This window comes from Bos indicus, chromosome 22, assembly GCF_029378745.1.
Source record: "Bos indicus isolate NIAB-ARS_2022 breed Sahiwal x Tharparkar chromosome 22, NIAB-ARS_B.indTharparkar_mat_pri_1.0, whole genome shotgun sequence".
In the NCBI taxonomy this organism is placed as follows: domain Eukaryota; kingdom Metazoa; phylum Chordata; class Mammalia; order Artiodactyla; family Bovidae; genus Bos; species Bos indicus.
In genome coordinates, this window is record NC_091781.1 from 49,656,368 (window position 1) to 49,669,586 (window position 13,219).

At 56.0% G+C, this 13,219-nt stretch overlaps 1 protein-coding gene across 1 annotated transcript; it reads left to right on the top strand.

Moving 5' to 3' along the window:
• The first annotated feature begins 1,766 nt into the window (after positions 1-1,766).
• On the top strand, positions 1,767-7,395 carry CISH (cytokine inducible SH2 containing protein). Its single transcript, XM_019984957.2, has 3 exons — positions 1,767-2,098; positions 5,351-5,571; positions 5,813-7,395. Exons 1-3 carry the CDS (start codon positions 2,079-2,081, stop codon positions 6,334-6,336), a joined length of 765 nt encoding a protein of 254 aa, XP_019840516.2. The 5' UTR covers positions 1,767-2,078; the 3' UTR covers positions 6,337-7,395.
• The last annotated feature ends 5,824 nt before the right edge of the window (positions 7,396-13,219 follow it).

Genomic DNA, 13,219 nt, shown 5'->3' on the forward strand with positions numbered 1-13,219 from the left:
GGATGTGAGAGTTGGACCATAAAAAAAGCTGAGCACCAAAGAGTTGATGTTTGGAACTATGGTGTTGGAGAAGACTTTTGAGAGTCCTTTGGACAGCAAGGAGATCCAACCAGTCCATCCCAAAGGAAATCAGTCCTGAATATTCAATGGAAGGACTGATGCTGAAGCTGAAACTCCAATACTTTGGCCACCTGACGCAAAGAACTGACTCGTTTAAAAAGAACCTGATGCTGAGAATGATTGAAGGCAGGAGGAGAAGGGGACCAAAGAGGATGAGATGGTTGGATGGCATCACCGACTTGATGGACATGAGTTTGAGCAAACTCCAGGAGTTGGTGATAGACAGAGAAGCCTGGCATGCTGCAGTCCATGGGTTGGCAAAGACTCAGACACGACTGAGTGACTGAACTGAAGTGGGGCTACACTGAAGTTCAAGTTCCTTTAAGGAAATTGACAGAGAAGTGGGTTTCATGAAGCCATTTCTCACGTGAACCAATTATTTTTGTCATGTTGTCCTGCTTCACGGGCTTTTACTTTTGGATCCCTCAGTCTTCCATCCCCTCCCAGGCAGGACAAGCTCAGCCCTGTCTGCCCTGGGGAAAGCCTGGATACTACCATTTATGCCTCTGGACACTGCCAGGAGCCTGTCATCCCTGCGAGGGGACCTGAAGTTTATCTTCTTTCCAGGGAACTTGGAGGGTACACACCCGGAAGATGGAGTGGACCCTACCACTGCTCCAATTCTCTCATCTCCTGGCCCACGGGCTTCAAGGATATGTATGCAGCCCCTTTAAGGATACTCCCTGGTGAGTCCAGTGAATGGGAAAAGGTGGAAAGGATCAATGGTAGGGGCATGTTCCCTGGGGCTCAGCAATAATGGGAGAAATACCAGCTATTGGAGGATCGCATGTATCAGAGCTCCGTGTAGATGGGAGAGGCTGTCACTGCTCCTCCTCTCTACTTTTATCCCCTAGCTTCAGTTTATCTCTGGGGGTTTGGAGCTCCAGGTCTCTCTCCCATATTTTTAGGGGGCCCACCAAGCCAGAGACACATGTGAACTGTCCTGTGGGGTGGGCTGGGGGCTCTTTATCCTTGCCTGTCTCCTCAAGTCGGTAGTCATTTCGGCCAGCTTAGGGCTGAGACTGGATAGCCCCGCAGAGTGCAAAGGTTTGGATGGCGCCTTCTTCCCCAACTCCCAGCGGAAACCTTCTCGCCTGGATCCTATTGGCTGCAGTGGCTGCAGGCCATCCGTGAACCTGCTCGGATCTGGATACTCCCTCTGAACCCCTTTTCTCCCCTAATGTTTCTCCCCAAACTACAACCCATGCCACCCGCACAGGGTCCAGGGGTCCAAGTGCAGCCCATAGGGGGCGCCTGCACACCAGCACACCGCCTTGGAGGAGCCATTAGCTGGGCGGACAGACCCGTTGCCACGCCCTCGTGCTGCCACCGGTCCTATTCAGAGATAAGCGGGCCTGTCGCTAACGAAGCGGAGTGCCCCGAAGGAAATCTGAGCTCAGGTAGGTAGAGCAACGGCCTCTCCCTAGCCCATTCAACTTGGTTTTCACCGGTTGGTCTCTAGGTCACGCCCAACCCCCTTGGCTTACGTCAGCCTCGAATCCAAGAGCTCTAATTGGCCCTCCCTGACCACTCGGCCCCACCTCCTGCACTGCGACTGGTCGGCGCGCAGGGCCCCGCCCCATTTTCCTGGAAAGTTCTTGGAAATCTGTCAAAGGTGTTTCCTTTAGCTGCCCTCGGCTCCAGACTAGGGGAGCCGACGCCCCCCACCCGCACCCCTCGCCGCCCGACCGCACAGCCGGCGGTTCTAGGAAGACGTCGCTTCCGGGAAGGGCTGGGACACAGAGGACAAAAGATTAGGCTGTTCGCCCCGCCCTGTCCTCCAGGCCCGCCCCCCGCGCCCTCCCGGCGCGTCCGCGACGCCACCTCTCAGTCCCGGCCCGCCGCCTGTGCACCCCGGGAGCCTGCCCTGCGAGCGCGATCCGCGCCCACTGGCTCATTCCAGCCGCCGCCGTCAGGCCGAGCCTCAGCTCCGGAGCAACAGCTGCCGCTGCCGGGACATGGTCCTCTGCGTTCAGGGGTAAGCGCGGCTCTCTGCCCCAACCCAGCTCCGCGCCGGGACGCGGCGGAGAACTGGCCTCGTGCTAGCCACCGAGTATTAAGAGGGTCGGAGAAAGACCTCGGGAGTGTGATAACAAAGAAAGGTGACAACATCGTCACCACCTCTACTGGCACTGTGGGTACGGAAACTGGGGGTCAGCTAGCGACAGGAGAAACACCGGGTGGGCTAAGCTTGGGTTCTGGCTGGAGAAGGTGGGCGCTTCAGGCAGCGCCTCCTCCCAGACGTGGCTCACTTGCCCAGCCGTTCTGGATCGGGAGCGCTCTACCCTGGCCTGCCGGCCCAATAACCTACTGTGACCATGGGCTAGCCCTTGCCCCTTTCTGTCCTGCCATCCACTCTCCTGCCTCAGGCTCGCAGTTAGGCTCTTCTTGGGAAACCAATCTGAGATCCTTACTTCTACCCAGGTTGGCACCTGCTAAATAAGCAGCTCTTGGAAGATACTAGGTTTGACCCAGTCCTGTCTGAGGCACCCCCTCACAATGGCCTCATCCCTACTCTCAGTCCAATATGGGATCCCACTGTGAGAAGTGCCTTGGCTCCTGCCTCCCTTCTCCAAGTTTCCCAAAAACTTGCAGGGCGGTGGGGGGGGGCGGGGGGGGCGGGGGGCGGGCTTATAAGACAGTCTTGGCTTCAGCTGAGCATTCTTAACACATTCCTTCTGGCCAGAACCTCAGCGTCCCCTTCAACCAAGGGTCTGATGCTCTCCGAACTCATCTGACAGGAGCTCAGAAGCTCCAGGGTGAGTGAAAGGAGATGTGAGTGGGTGCTCCACAGCCAGAGAGAATTAGGTGGCCCAGTGACTGCTGTTATCAAAACTGGTATCGTACCAAGTGAGGAAGGGTGGAAGGTGGGGCAAGGCTGAAGTGCCCCCCAGCTCTGAGCAGTCCTGTTTCCAGCACCTGGAGGTGCCAGGAAGACTGTACGTGCTTCAGTTTCTCCCTGAGCATCTCCAGAATCTCCCTTGCTCCTCTCTGCACTTTGGGACTCCCAAACACCTTCCCCCATGCTTCTGCCTTTGTTCACAGGACCCCAGCCAATTCTAGGGTCCCACAGTCTCTCACTTTGCTCCAGCTGAAGGCCCCCTTGGAATATCAGTGCATCAGGCCAGTGCTCTTGTCAGGGAGCAAGACCAGCTAGTGCTCTCCTGAGCCAGGGAGCAGGAATTCCCAACTGTAGGTTTGGGGTGTCAGCTTTGCTGAGGGCTACCTGCTCAGGGTTGAGTTTGCTTTACTAGTTTATGTCCCCAAACAGAATGCACAGGCTGGCTGCACTGCAGGCACCCTCACATACTGGCCACCTACGCCTGGAGCACCACAGCCACCACCACCATGACACAATAACACAGCTGTGGACACACCCCTCCCCAGATGTATATAGTCACTCACCAAGACCTTGTGGTGACCAATACAGCCACTCACACATCCAGATATCATATCATCATCCCTAGAGGTCTCTACACCCACATATGCTAAGCTGTTTGGACATGGCCACCCCCAGAGACTCTATCCAGTCTGACTGGCTAACCACCTCCTATAGTCCTAGAAGGCCCCTGGCCTGAGCTGAGCTCTGGGTCCCAGTAGGGAGGCCCTCAGCCAGTTGCTTGGATCTCAGCCTCCAGCTCTTCTAGAGGGAGTCCAGAGCTCCCACAGTGTAGCCAGAGTTGGGGTGAAGAAGTGTCACCAGGCTATGGTGTGCCAGGGTCTTATGGCCCCTTCTTCTCATGAGCAGTTGCCGGCCCCCTGATTTGTTAACATCTTCTAGAGTCACCTATAACTTACATCAGAGCTGGTTCCTCTCCCTGGCTCCTGCCGCCGGCTCCTGCCTACCTCTTCCTGCCGTGTAAACAATACCTGGCAGTGTTTCCCGATGTCGTCATCTCGGCCTGCTGTGCCTTTGCTGCTTCTCCTTCCTCTGGCCTGAGACTCAGCTCAGGAGCAGGCTGACCCTGACTCCCCTGTAACATCCTTTGCTTCTTTATGACTTTGGGTTATGAGCACTCCTTTAGGGCAGGGCCCAAGGTTACGTGATCCTGATGTCTTGAGGCCTGGAAGAGAACCAGACCCAGAACTGAGATCCGAGGATTTCTTTTGTGACGAGTGGGAGAGGAATGGCAGCCTCTTCCACAGGAACCAGGGCCATGCCTCTCACTCCCAAGAACCCCCAGGATCACTGCACTGGGTGGGCTTCTCTTAAAGAGAAGCTACTACTCAGACTGGGGCCAGTTCAGCAACCCAATTCTAGTCATCTGAGAATATGGTGTGGCCCAACCCCTCAGTGTCTGGGCTGGGATGACCCCTCACTGGGGCAGTGGGGAAGTGGACCTCTAGTGAAGAGCAGTGTTTGCTTAAGATCACGGTGTCTGGTAGGGCAGGCCTGTCAGAGTGGGATCTGGAATGTGGGATGAGTACCCTGCCCTTTGGTGGGAGCTCATATTTATGGGAGGTGGGACTTAAGTGCCTTTAGAGGCCACTGTGTACCCCAGACCCTCAGCTGGGAGGAGGAGAGAACAGGATGAGAGTCTGACCTGTTCAGGGAGATAATTCTAGCCTCTAAGGCCTGGCCAGTGTAGACCAAGGTCCCTCTGCCAGACACTGTTGTCCATGGGGAGGTAGCATGTGACCCATCCCTTGGCTCAACCAGGACCGTGTATTTAATCAGCCACCTCTGCCAGGAGGGCACCATTGTGGGGCCTCTTTGCACTGGATCCTATCTATGTGGTGGGAACCCCAACTGCCCACTGTGAACTAGAGATGCCTACAGGGAGTGATCTATGGATTTGGTTGGTACAAAATAGAAGAGATTACAGATGGCCCTTTGTCCCTGCAGATGTGAAACCTGGGGATACAGAGAGCCCATGTATTCATTGTACTGCACCATTCATATAAGGGACTCAAGCATCCACAGGTTCCATCTCCTGGAACCATCTCCCCATGGATACTGGCTCCAACTATAATTGCTCTTTGATAAATGCAGGAGAGTGGGAAAGTCTCTTTCAGAAGAGGGTTTATATGTGGGGGAGGCCATCAAGGGGGCCTTTTGTGCTGACAAGCGGGAGGTGGAGTACTGGTCTCATGAGTGAGCAGAGGGGAAACTGGGGCTCACAGTGAGATAGACTGGCCAGAGGCCACGTAGCCAGTCTAGGGCAGAGGGGATCCCTGGAAATGGAGAGAGCACAGGGCCTCCACTCACTGCCCATGCACCTCCTTCTAGACTTTGTCCTTTGCTGGCCGTGGAGCAGATTGGGCAGCGGCCCCTGTGGGCCCAGTCCCTGGAGCTGCCCCAGCAAGTTATGCAGCCTTTGTCTGCTGGCGCCTTCCTGGAGGAGGCAGTAGAGGAGTCCCCAGCCCAGCCAGAGAGGGAGCCCAAGGTGGTGGACCCCGAGGAGGACCTGCTGTGCATAGCCAAGACCTTCTCCTACCTTCGGGAATCTGGTGAGTCTGAGGAGGGAGGAGGAATTGTCCTGGGAAGTCTGACGGGGGAAGATTAGCTCTGCCTGTTGAGTCTAATTTGAGAGGCAAGCCTCTGGCCAGAAGAGTCTGACGGGAGGGAAGGTCCCCAGCCTTCCCCAGGGAGGGGTGATGAGAAGAGGCTGAGCCCTGCCATGCCCTGGGTTGGTGCACCCAGCTACTTTCCACTGTGACCAGTTGGTTCCTTTCCTGTCCACTTGCCTAGGCTGGTACTGGGGTTCCATTACGGCCAGTGAGGCCCGGCAACACCTTCAGAAGATGCCAGAGGGCACCTTCCTGGTACGTGACAGCACCCACCCCAGCTACCTGTTCACACTGTCCGTCAAGACCACCCGCGGGCCCACCAACGTGCGCATTGAGTACGCCGACTCCAGCTTCCGCCTGGACTCCAACTGCCTGTCCAGGCCTCGCATCCTGGCCTTCCCAGATGTGGTGAGCCTGGTCCAGCACTACGTGGCCTCCTGTGCTGCAGACACCCGGAGTGACAGTCCCGACCTTGCCACCACCCCGGCCCTGCCCACCCCGAAGGAAGATGCGCCCGGTGACCCAGCCCTGCCCGCCACGGCCGTTCACCTGAAACTGGTACAGCCCTTTGTGCGCAGGAGCAGCACCCGGAGCCTGCAGCACCTGTGCCGCCTGGTCATCAACCGCCTGGTGGTCGACGTGGACTGCCTGCCGCTTCCCCGGCGCATGGCTGACTACCTCCGACAATACCCCTTCCAGCTCTGACCCGGCCGAGTAGCCGCCTGGCCTCACCCAGCTGGACCCTGGAGGGGACATGGGCCCCAGCTGGACTTGGGCTCCCATGACCCCTCCTCCAGTCATCCTGGTGCCCGTGAGCATCTGGCAGCTAGACCAGGAACGGTCTGCAGGAACAAGGCTGGGGGTGAGGGGTCAGGGGAAGTTTCACACGACTTGGAGGTCAGCGCCCCCCGCTCCCCCGCAACTCCGTTGTGGTGGGCCATATGTGTCAAAAGAGAGGGCACTGGCAGGACCTTATCTCAGCCGTGTGGGCTGGGCCCAGTCCCCCACTCACCTGCTGCGGACTCCTGAACTGCGTAGACTTGGCCGACCCTGGTTGCTCCATCCACAGGGTGGGGCGGGCCCCTTCCTTCCAGCTAGCCAGCCTCTGTCTCGGGGGTATATCAGCCAGAGGAACCGAGGTTGATGGTGACAGTCCCCGGGCGGGGGCACAGACCAAACTAGGGGACAGCACAGTTATATAGTATTTATTTATTTATTCTCCCTGGGTTGGTCTCGGGGTGAGCCGACCCCTCCTCTCTGCCCTGAGCACTCCAGAGGCCCCAGACTGGCCCCAGCTTCTCTGGTTCCTCTCACCCTGAGATGCGCTGCTGGACCCAAGGTGGTCCTGCATGTACTGGCACTAACCCATCCACCAGAGAAGGAGTCCTTCTCCTTGGCCTCCAGCCCTGTTTTGGGAGTATGGGTGAATAAACAAGAACATGGAGCCAACATGTTAGCACCCAGCAGAGCCTGCCACTCAGCCCTTCCAGGGCCAAGCCCTATCTGCACAGAGCTGGTCTCGCCGGGGCACAGGCCCTGCACGAGTTGGGGGCCGGGTCAGGGAGCAGCATGGTCGTTGGGGGGCCACTGCTCCAGCTCTGCTGGGTCTGCTTCCTGCCCAGAAAAGTGCGTTCACACAAGAGAGGGAACGAAACTCCATATCTGACGAGACTTTATAAAATAATTACTACTTAAAACAGTTTAGTAGTCTTTTTATTTTCACTGCTTTTTCTGTAATGACAATAAAATTGTACCTTTCATGTATGGAGCCCTCAGAGGGGCCTTTTTTGAGTCGTATACCGTCTGTCCCCTTCGATCTTACTGTCAGTATCCCCCACTTTACATCTGGGTCAGCAGAGGCCCAGAGACCTGTGTGGCTGAGCCGGCCCTGCTAGGGCACCCAGTGAAGAGTGGAGAGGGTTGTTATTGTTGTTGTTCAGTCACCAAATCGTGTCCGACTCTTCATGACCCCATGGATTGCAGCACACCAGGCTTCCCTGTCCCTCACCATCTCCCAGAGTTTGTCCAAGTTCATGCTCACTGAGTCAGTGATGCCATCCCACCATCTCATCCTCTGTCATCCTCTTCTCCTCCTGCCTTCAGTCTTTCCCAGCATCGGGGTCTTTTCCAGTGAGTCAGGGCTGTTTGCATCATGTGGCCAAAGTATTTATTTATTTATTCTATTCAGCTTCAGCATCAGCCCTTCCAAAGAGTATTCAGAGTTGATTTCATTTAAGATTGACCGGTTTGATCCTCTTGCTTTCTGAGGGACTCCCAAGAGTCTTCTCCAGCACCACAGCTCGAAAGCCTCAATTCTTCTGTGCTTTGCTTTCTTTACTCTCCAGCTCTCACATCCATATATGACTAATGGAAAGACCATAGCCTGGACTATATGACTACTGTCATCAACATGATGTCTTTGCTTTTTAACACACTGTCTAGGTTTGTCATAGCTTTCCTGCCAAGAAGCAATTGTCTTATAATTTCATGGCTGCAGTCACCATCTGCAGTGATTTTAGAGCTCAAGAAGAGGAAATCTGTCACTACTTCCACCTTTTCACCTTCTATTTGCCGTGAAGTGATGGGACCAGATACCATAATGTTAGTTTTATAGTGGAAGGGGTAGGGAGAAGCCCTTGTCCACTCATTCCCTCTTTTCCCCTTGGAGGGTGGGATGCAGGGCACTAGTGGGACTGCCTGCAGGGTCACTGCCCAGTGCCAGGTCGGGGAGGTTAGCAGAGGAGCATCAGACCTGAAAGATGTGTGAACAGGAGATGCCAACTAAATGCAGGTGGAATACCAGGGGTATGGGAGCTGTGGACCACTCCCGGGGGCAGCGTCTTTTGAGATGACGAGGCTTAACAGAGAAGTCAGGCTGGATCATCCCAAGGAGAAGGTACAGGGCCTGCAAAGGCACCAGGGCATGACCGGGGAGCTTATATTCCTGATCACAAGGAGGCCTAGGGAAGGTCATTCTGTGGAGCAGGGTAGAACAGTTGACTTGGGGATAGTGGCTGGCCACAGGGTCTGGCCTGGGATGGGTCTGATGGGGTTCTGTCCTAGGCTGACTGGGGTTTGGGGACTCTTTCAGTCAGGGTCCTGCGTACCAGAAGTAGGTGAAAAAGCAAGTAAAATGAAAACACTCCATTATCTGATGGTCTGCCTTTGGAGCACTTCAGCACCTGGAATCCTACTCTGTCCTGAAACTTTCTACACCATTGACTCCCTCACAGGAAAGTACCTCTGAAACTCACTCATGGCCTTTCAGCCCTCATTTCAGAAATAGTTCTAACCTTTCTATTTTCTTAGCCATTAGACAACTAAAAGTTGCAGATGCAAAGAGGCAAATGTCAGCAGATTGAAGACAGGAAGTTGTGAGGAGTGATGTTGATGACAAGGATGAGGCAGGACAGGATAAAAATCAAGAACTCTGGAGGTGTAGAACCCTGGGGGTACAGAGAGAGGCGTGGCAAAGAATGGAGCTGCTGTTGGGTGAGAGTGAGCAAGAAGTGGGTGAGGGCTATCTTTACCAGGTCCACGCGTCCCGCCTGGCACCTTTTCCACTGCTGGCTGCAGGGCCCGGCAACACACCTCGTCCAGGGCACCATGGCCCTGCCAGGGATGTCTGTGGTTTCTCATTGCTTCAGCCTAGATCCCAGCCCCTTTGTGACTCCCAGAATGCCTGAGATGACCCCTGTGTCTGCTCCACCCCCGGATCTGAGTCATCCAGTGAGTAGGCAGTGGACACAGAGGGGCAAAGGCAGGCTCTTCCTGTCCCAGACAGTGCTGGAGTGGAAGGACGCCCTTCACTGTCCACAGAGGGGAGGCGTCAAGGTGTCCACAGGGTGCTGGAAACACACAGGGCTTTGTACCTTATGCAGTGCTCACTACAACGCTGAATGGCTTAGAGTGGGCCTAGACATTACCCTGGTGGCTCAGCGGTAAAGAATCTGCCTGCCGATCCAGGAAACCTAGCTTCAATCCCTGGGTGGGGAAGAGCCCCTGGAGAATGAAATGGCAACCCACTCCAGTATTCTTGCCTAGAGAAGCCCATGGACAGAGGAGCCTGGCAGGCTACAGTCCATGGGGTCACAAAGTGCTGAACACAACTAGGCGACTAAACAACAAAATATCACCCATACTCCACAGAAGAGGAGACAAGCCCAGAAGGGGCACGGGGGCAGCTGAGGGGACGAGGCACAGAGCAGAGCTAAGGCTGTGGGCTCCCAACTGCCCCCTTGCCCATGCACTGCTACGTGAGGTGGCAAGGATGGGCAGCTGGGGTGGGGGTGGCTTTCAGGTGAGCTGTTCTTGAATGCTGGTTTTATCCCCTTGTGTCCCTGCTTGCTAAGGTCTCTAGAGCTACTGGCCTGGCCAACAGGGTCCTATCCCCTTCCCCCTTGCCTCAGCCCAAATCAGGGTCTGGCTCTTGCCCGAAAAGGGGCTACCAGCTACCTCTGACCCCTGAGAGTTTTCTGCTTCAATTTTTTTTTTGTTTTTAGCCACATTATATGGCACATGGTATCTTAGTTCCCAACCAGGGATCGAACACAGCCCTTGCATTGGAAGCATGAATCTTAACCAGTGGACCTCCAGGGAAGTCCCAGTCAGCTTCAATCTCATTCTCACATTTCCCTATCAAGTGAGTGAGTGATGCCTGCTTAGAACAGGATCAGTGGAGGGCATGTCATCAGGCCCCTCTGACTTGGGTCAGAGAGCCAGCCTAACAGATGCTAAATATCCTCTGGTGACTGCAGTCACCCCTGGGCGGTTCTGGGCTGGTGAAAGGGACACGCCTACTGGCACTGGTCAGGGAGGAAGAGGGGAACTGACTGGTGGGCACACAGGAACCCACACAACATACACACAGTAACTGATAGTAAGCCTTTACCAACCCAGTCCTTTGCCAGCACACATGCTCTCTGGGCACCAACTGGGCTGGACTCCATCTGGGCCCTGAGGACACAGCAGGGAATAAGATGGACACACTCCCCATCCTCGTGGGCTTCATGGGCTGGTGGGCGAGAGACAACAGACAAGGGCACAAGCGGACACTCGGGCCGAGCTCTGAGAGTGAAGTGAAAGCAGAGCAGGGGGCAGGGAAGAGAGTGCTCTGGGGGTGGGGGGACACGGCTGCAGATGAGGGGGTCGAGGAGGGTTCTGGAGCCAGGTGGCCCTGAGCCTGGATACCGTCGAGAAAGGACATCCCAGGTGGAAGGAGCTCCAGGGCAGTGGCCCTGAGGCAGGAACAAACGTAGCGAGACCAGAAGATGGCTGGCTTTCCTGGAGGGCTGAGGAGACAGAGGGCAGGTGGAGAGGGCACAGGGGGACCCACGGATGGTGTTCTGGTGGTGGAGCGCCCCTTCAGAGTTCAGCAGGGAAATGCTACGATCCGATGCTCATTTCTAAGCAGTGAACCTGTCAGCTGGGTGGGGATGACCCCATGAGGGCCTGGGGGCCAGAGGCCAGAAAGGAGGTTGAGAGGTGTGGGATATGGCTGAGTGGGGTGTGATGGAGACCAGGGGAGGGGAGGTGATCCTGGGCGGGAGTTCATGCCCATTAAGTTCTCCCTGCAGCCCTGCACACCAATAGAGGCTGTCCCCATTACAGGAAAAGAGGTATGGCTCAGAGAGAGGTTGTGGCTTTCTCAGGGTCACACAGCTTGTGAGGGACAGAGGCAGGGTTCAAACCCTGAATCAAGACCTTGTTTGTGTACCTGCGGCTCTGCGCTGCGTCCCAGGGGCTGGCATGCCAAAGCCTTGGCACTCACAAGGTGCTGGGGACAGGCACAAGGGCGGGGCGATTCAGGAGGGCATTATGGAGGAGGGGGGCTGGGGATTGCACCCTGGAGGATTCCGTCAGACCAGGGGAGGTGGGCTCACAGACTGATCTTATCTGGTGTCCCTCCTTGGACTTACAATACTCTGATGGAACAACTCTGGGACAGATATGCCATAGGCCACTCAGGTTTCTCTTGTCAATCAATGAGAAGTCTTCCTGGGAGACTTCGCCCACGATCACCGAGTGTCATTAACACCCTTGCAATCATTATCAGGCCCCCTGCCCCTGGGTTCAGCTTCTAACCTGCAAACTGAGCAAATCTTGCTGGATGATCAAGGCTGAACATGGATCTAAATAGGGCTGGGGACATGGGCCAGGCTGGTTCCACTCTCAGATGGGAAACTCGCACCCCTCACAGATGTACGGTGAAGCAGAGGGGCCGAGAGCCTCAGGTAAGTCCTGATCAAGGAGGCCGGAGGGTTGTGAAACCTCACAAAGGCCCTCTTCCTTGAAATGTGGAACCTGCGCAGGCCTGGGCGGCTCTTTCACACCAACCTGTCAGACCAGTTTTAATATAAAGCAAGTGGGAGCTTTGCCATAAGTTCAACAGTCTCTCCTGGGGAAGGTGTCCTTCCCCAACCCCGACTGCAGGGTGGGGGGGGGGGCCCTCCCAAGCTGAGGCAGGCTGGGGCTCTCACATATGAGACCTGAGACGGAGGAGGGTCCCCAGAGGTTTACTCCTGTCTCCTGTGTCCCCTACACCCTGGTTTTACCCAAACCTCCCCTGCAGTCTGGATTATGTGCTGTACACTTGATCTGGGGGGCATGTCCCTCAACCTCACTGAACCTCAGAAGATTCCTCAGCTTTGAAGTGGGAAGAGGGATAGCACGTCTCTCAGAGGGAACATAGGGTTACCCAGGAGGATTTATGAGGCAATACTGAGGAGAGGCTGAGAGGGTTCACCGTGGCAGCTGCTGCAGCTGTCACTGTAACTATTCCTTGTCCCTTATTTTAATCCCATTTGAGAGGTGGGCTGGGCAGGTGCTGCTGTCCCCTGCAGTCCCCAGGGGAGCTGCAGGAGAGCTGGCTGGAACCCCCTGGAAATATAAGCAGCCCCTTACTGCCCCCCACCCCCAGCTTTGGTGCCGCGCTGCCAGCCCAGGCCTCCACCTTCAGGCGTCACCTGCCAACCAAGGCCTTGGGTTCCCATCATGGTGAACAGACCCATGGTGTCCGCATGGCTTGGGGTAGAGGCCAGACCAGCCCAACTTTCTAGCAACTTCAGTAGAAACTAGGCCATCTGCTACCCGTGGCCTCACCTGGGGGAGGCAGGGTGTGTGGGTTTCCCTTAGGCCTGTTACTCACTCAGCCCTCAGCGGTATGTGCCCTCAAAGGTGAGTCACAGGTCAGGGAGGTGAGCTGCGTCGGTCCCCTTTCAAAGCCGTAAGCCAGATATCCAGAGAGGCAGGGTGACTTGTCCACGGTCACCAGAGAAGTGGCCACACAGGATCGGAACCCAGGGCTTTGAATCCCAGGCCAGGGCTTGACCCCTCACCCTAGAACTCTTGAACAGGAGTTCTGTCCTTGTCAGGACTCCTGTCCAGACCTGGACTCATCCTGGACAAACTGTCCAGACTGTCCCCTAGACACACCTCCGCAACTCCCGCATGCACCCCCTGACCTGCTGGTCATGTCCCTCTACCCTGGCCCTGGTCCTTCTCAGGCTGCTCTCCTGTGGCTCCCCACAGCTGCCTTGCCCGCATCCGGCCTCACCATGGGTCACTGACCTGATGGCCTCCTTACTGG

Bases quoted from the DNA above. Each gene is read 5' to 3' on its own strand.
- CISH (XM_019984957.2), top strand. From the start codon at position 2,079: ATGGTCCTCTGCGTTCAGGG. The intron at 2,099-5,350 runs GTAAGCGCGGCT...ACCTCCTTCTAG, and splicing joins ATGGTCCTCTGCGTTCAGGG to ACTTTGTCCTTTGCTGGCCG. The intron at 5,572-5,812 runs GTGAGTCTGAGG...CCACTTGCCTAG, and splicing joins CTCCTACCTTCGGGAATCTG to GCTGGTACTGGGGTTCCATT.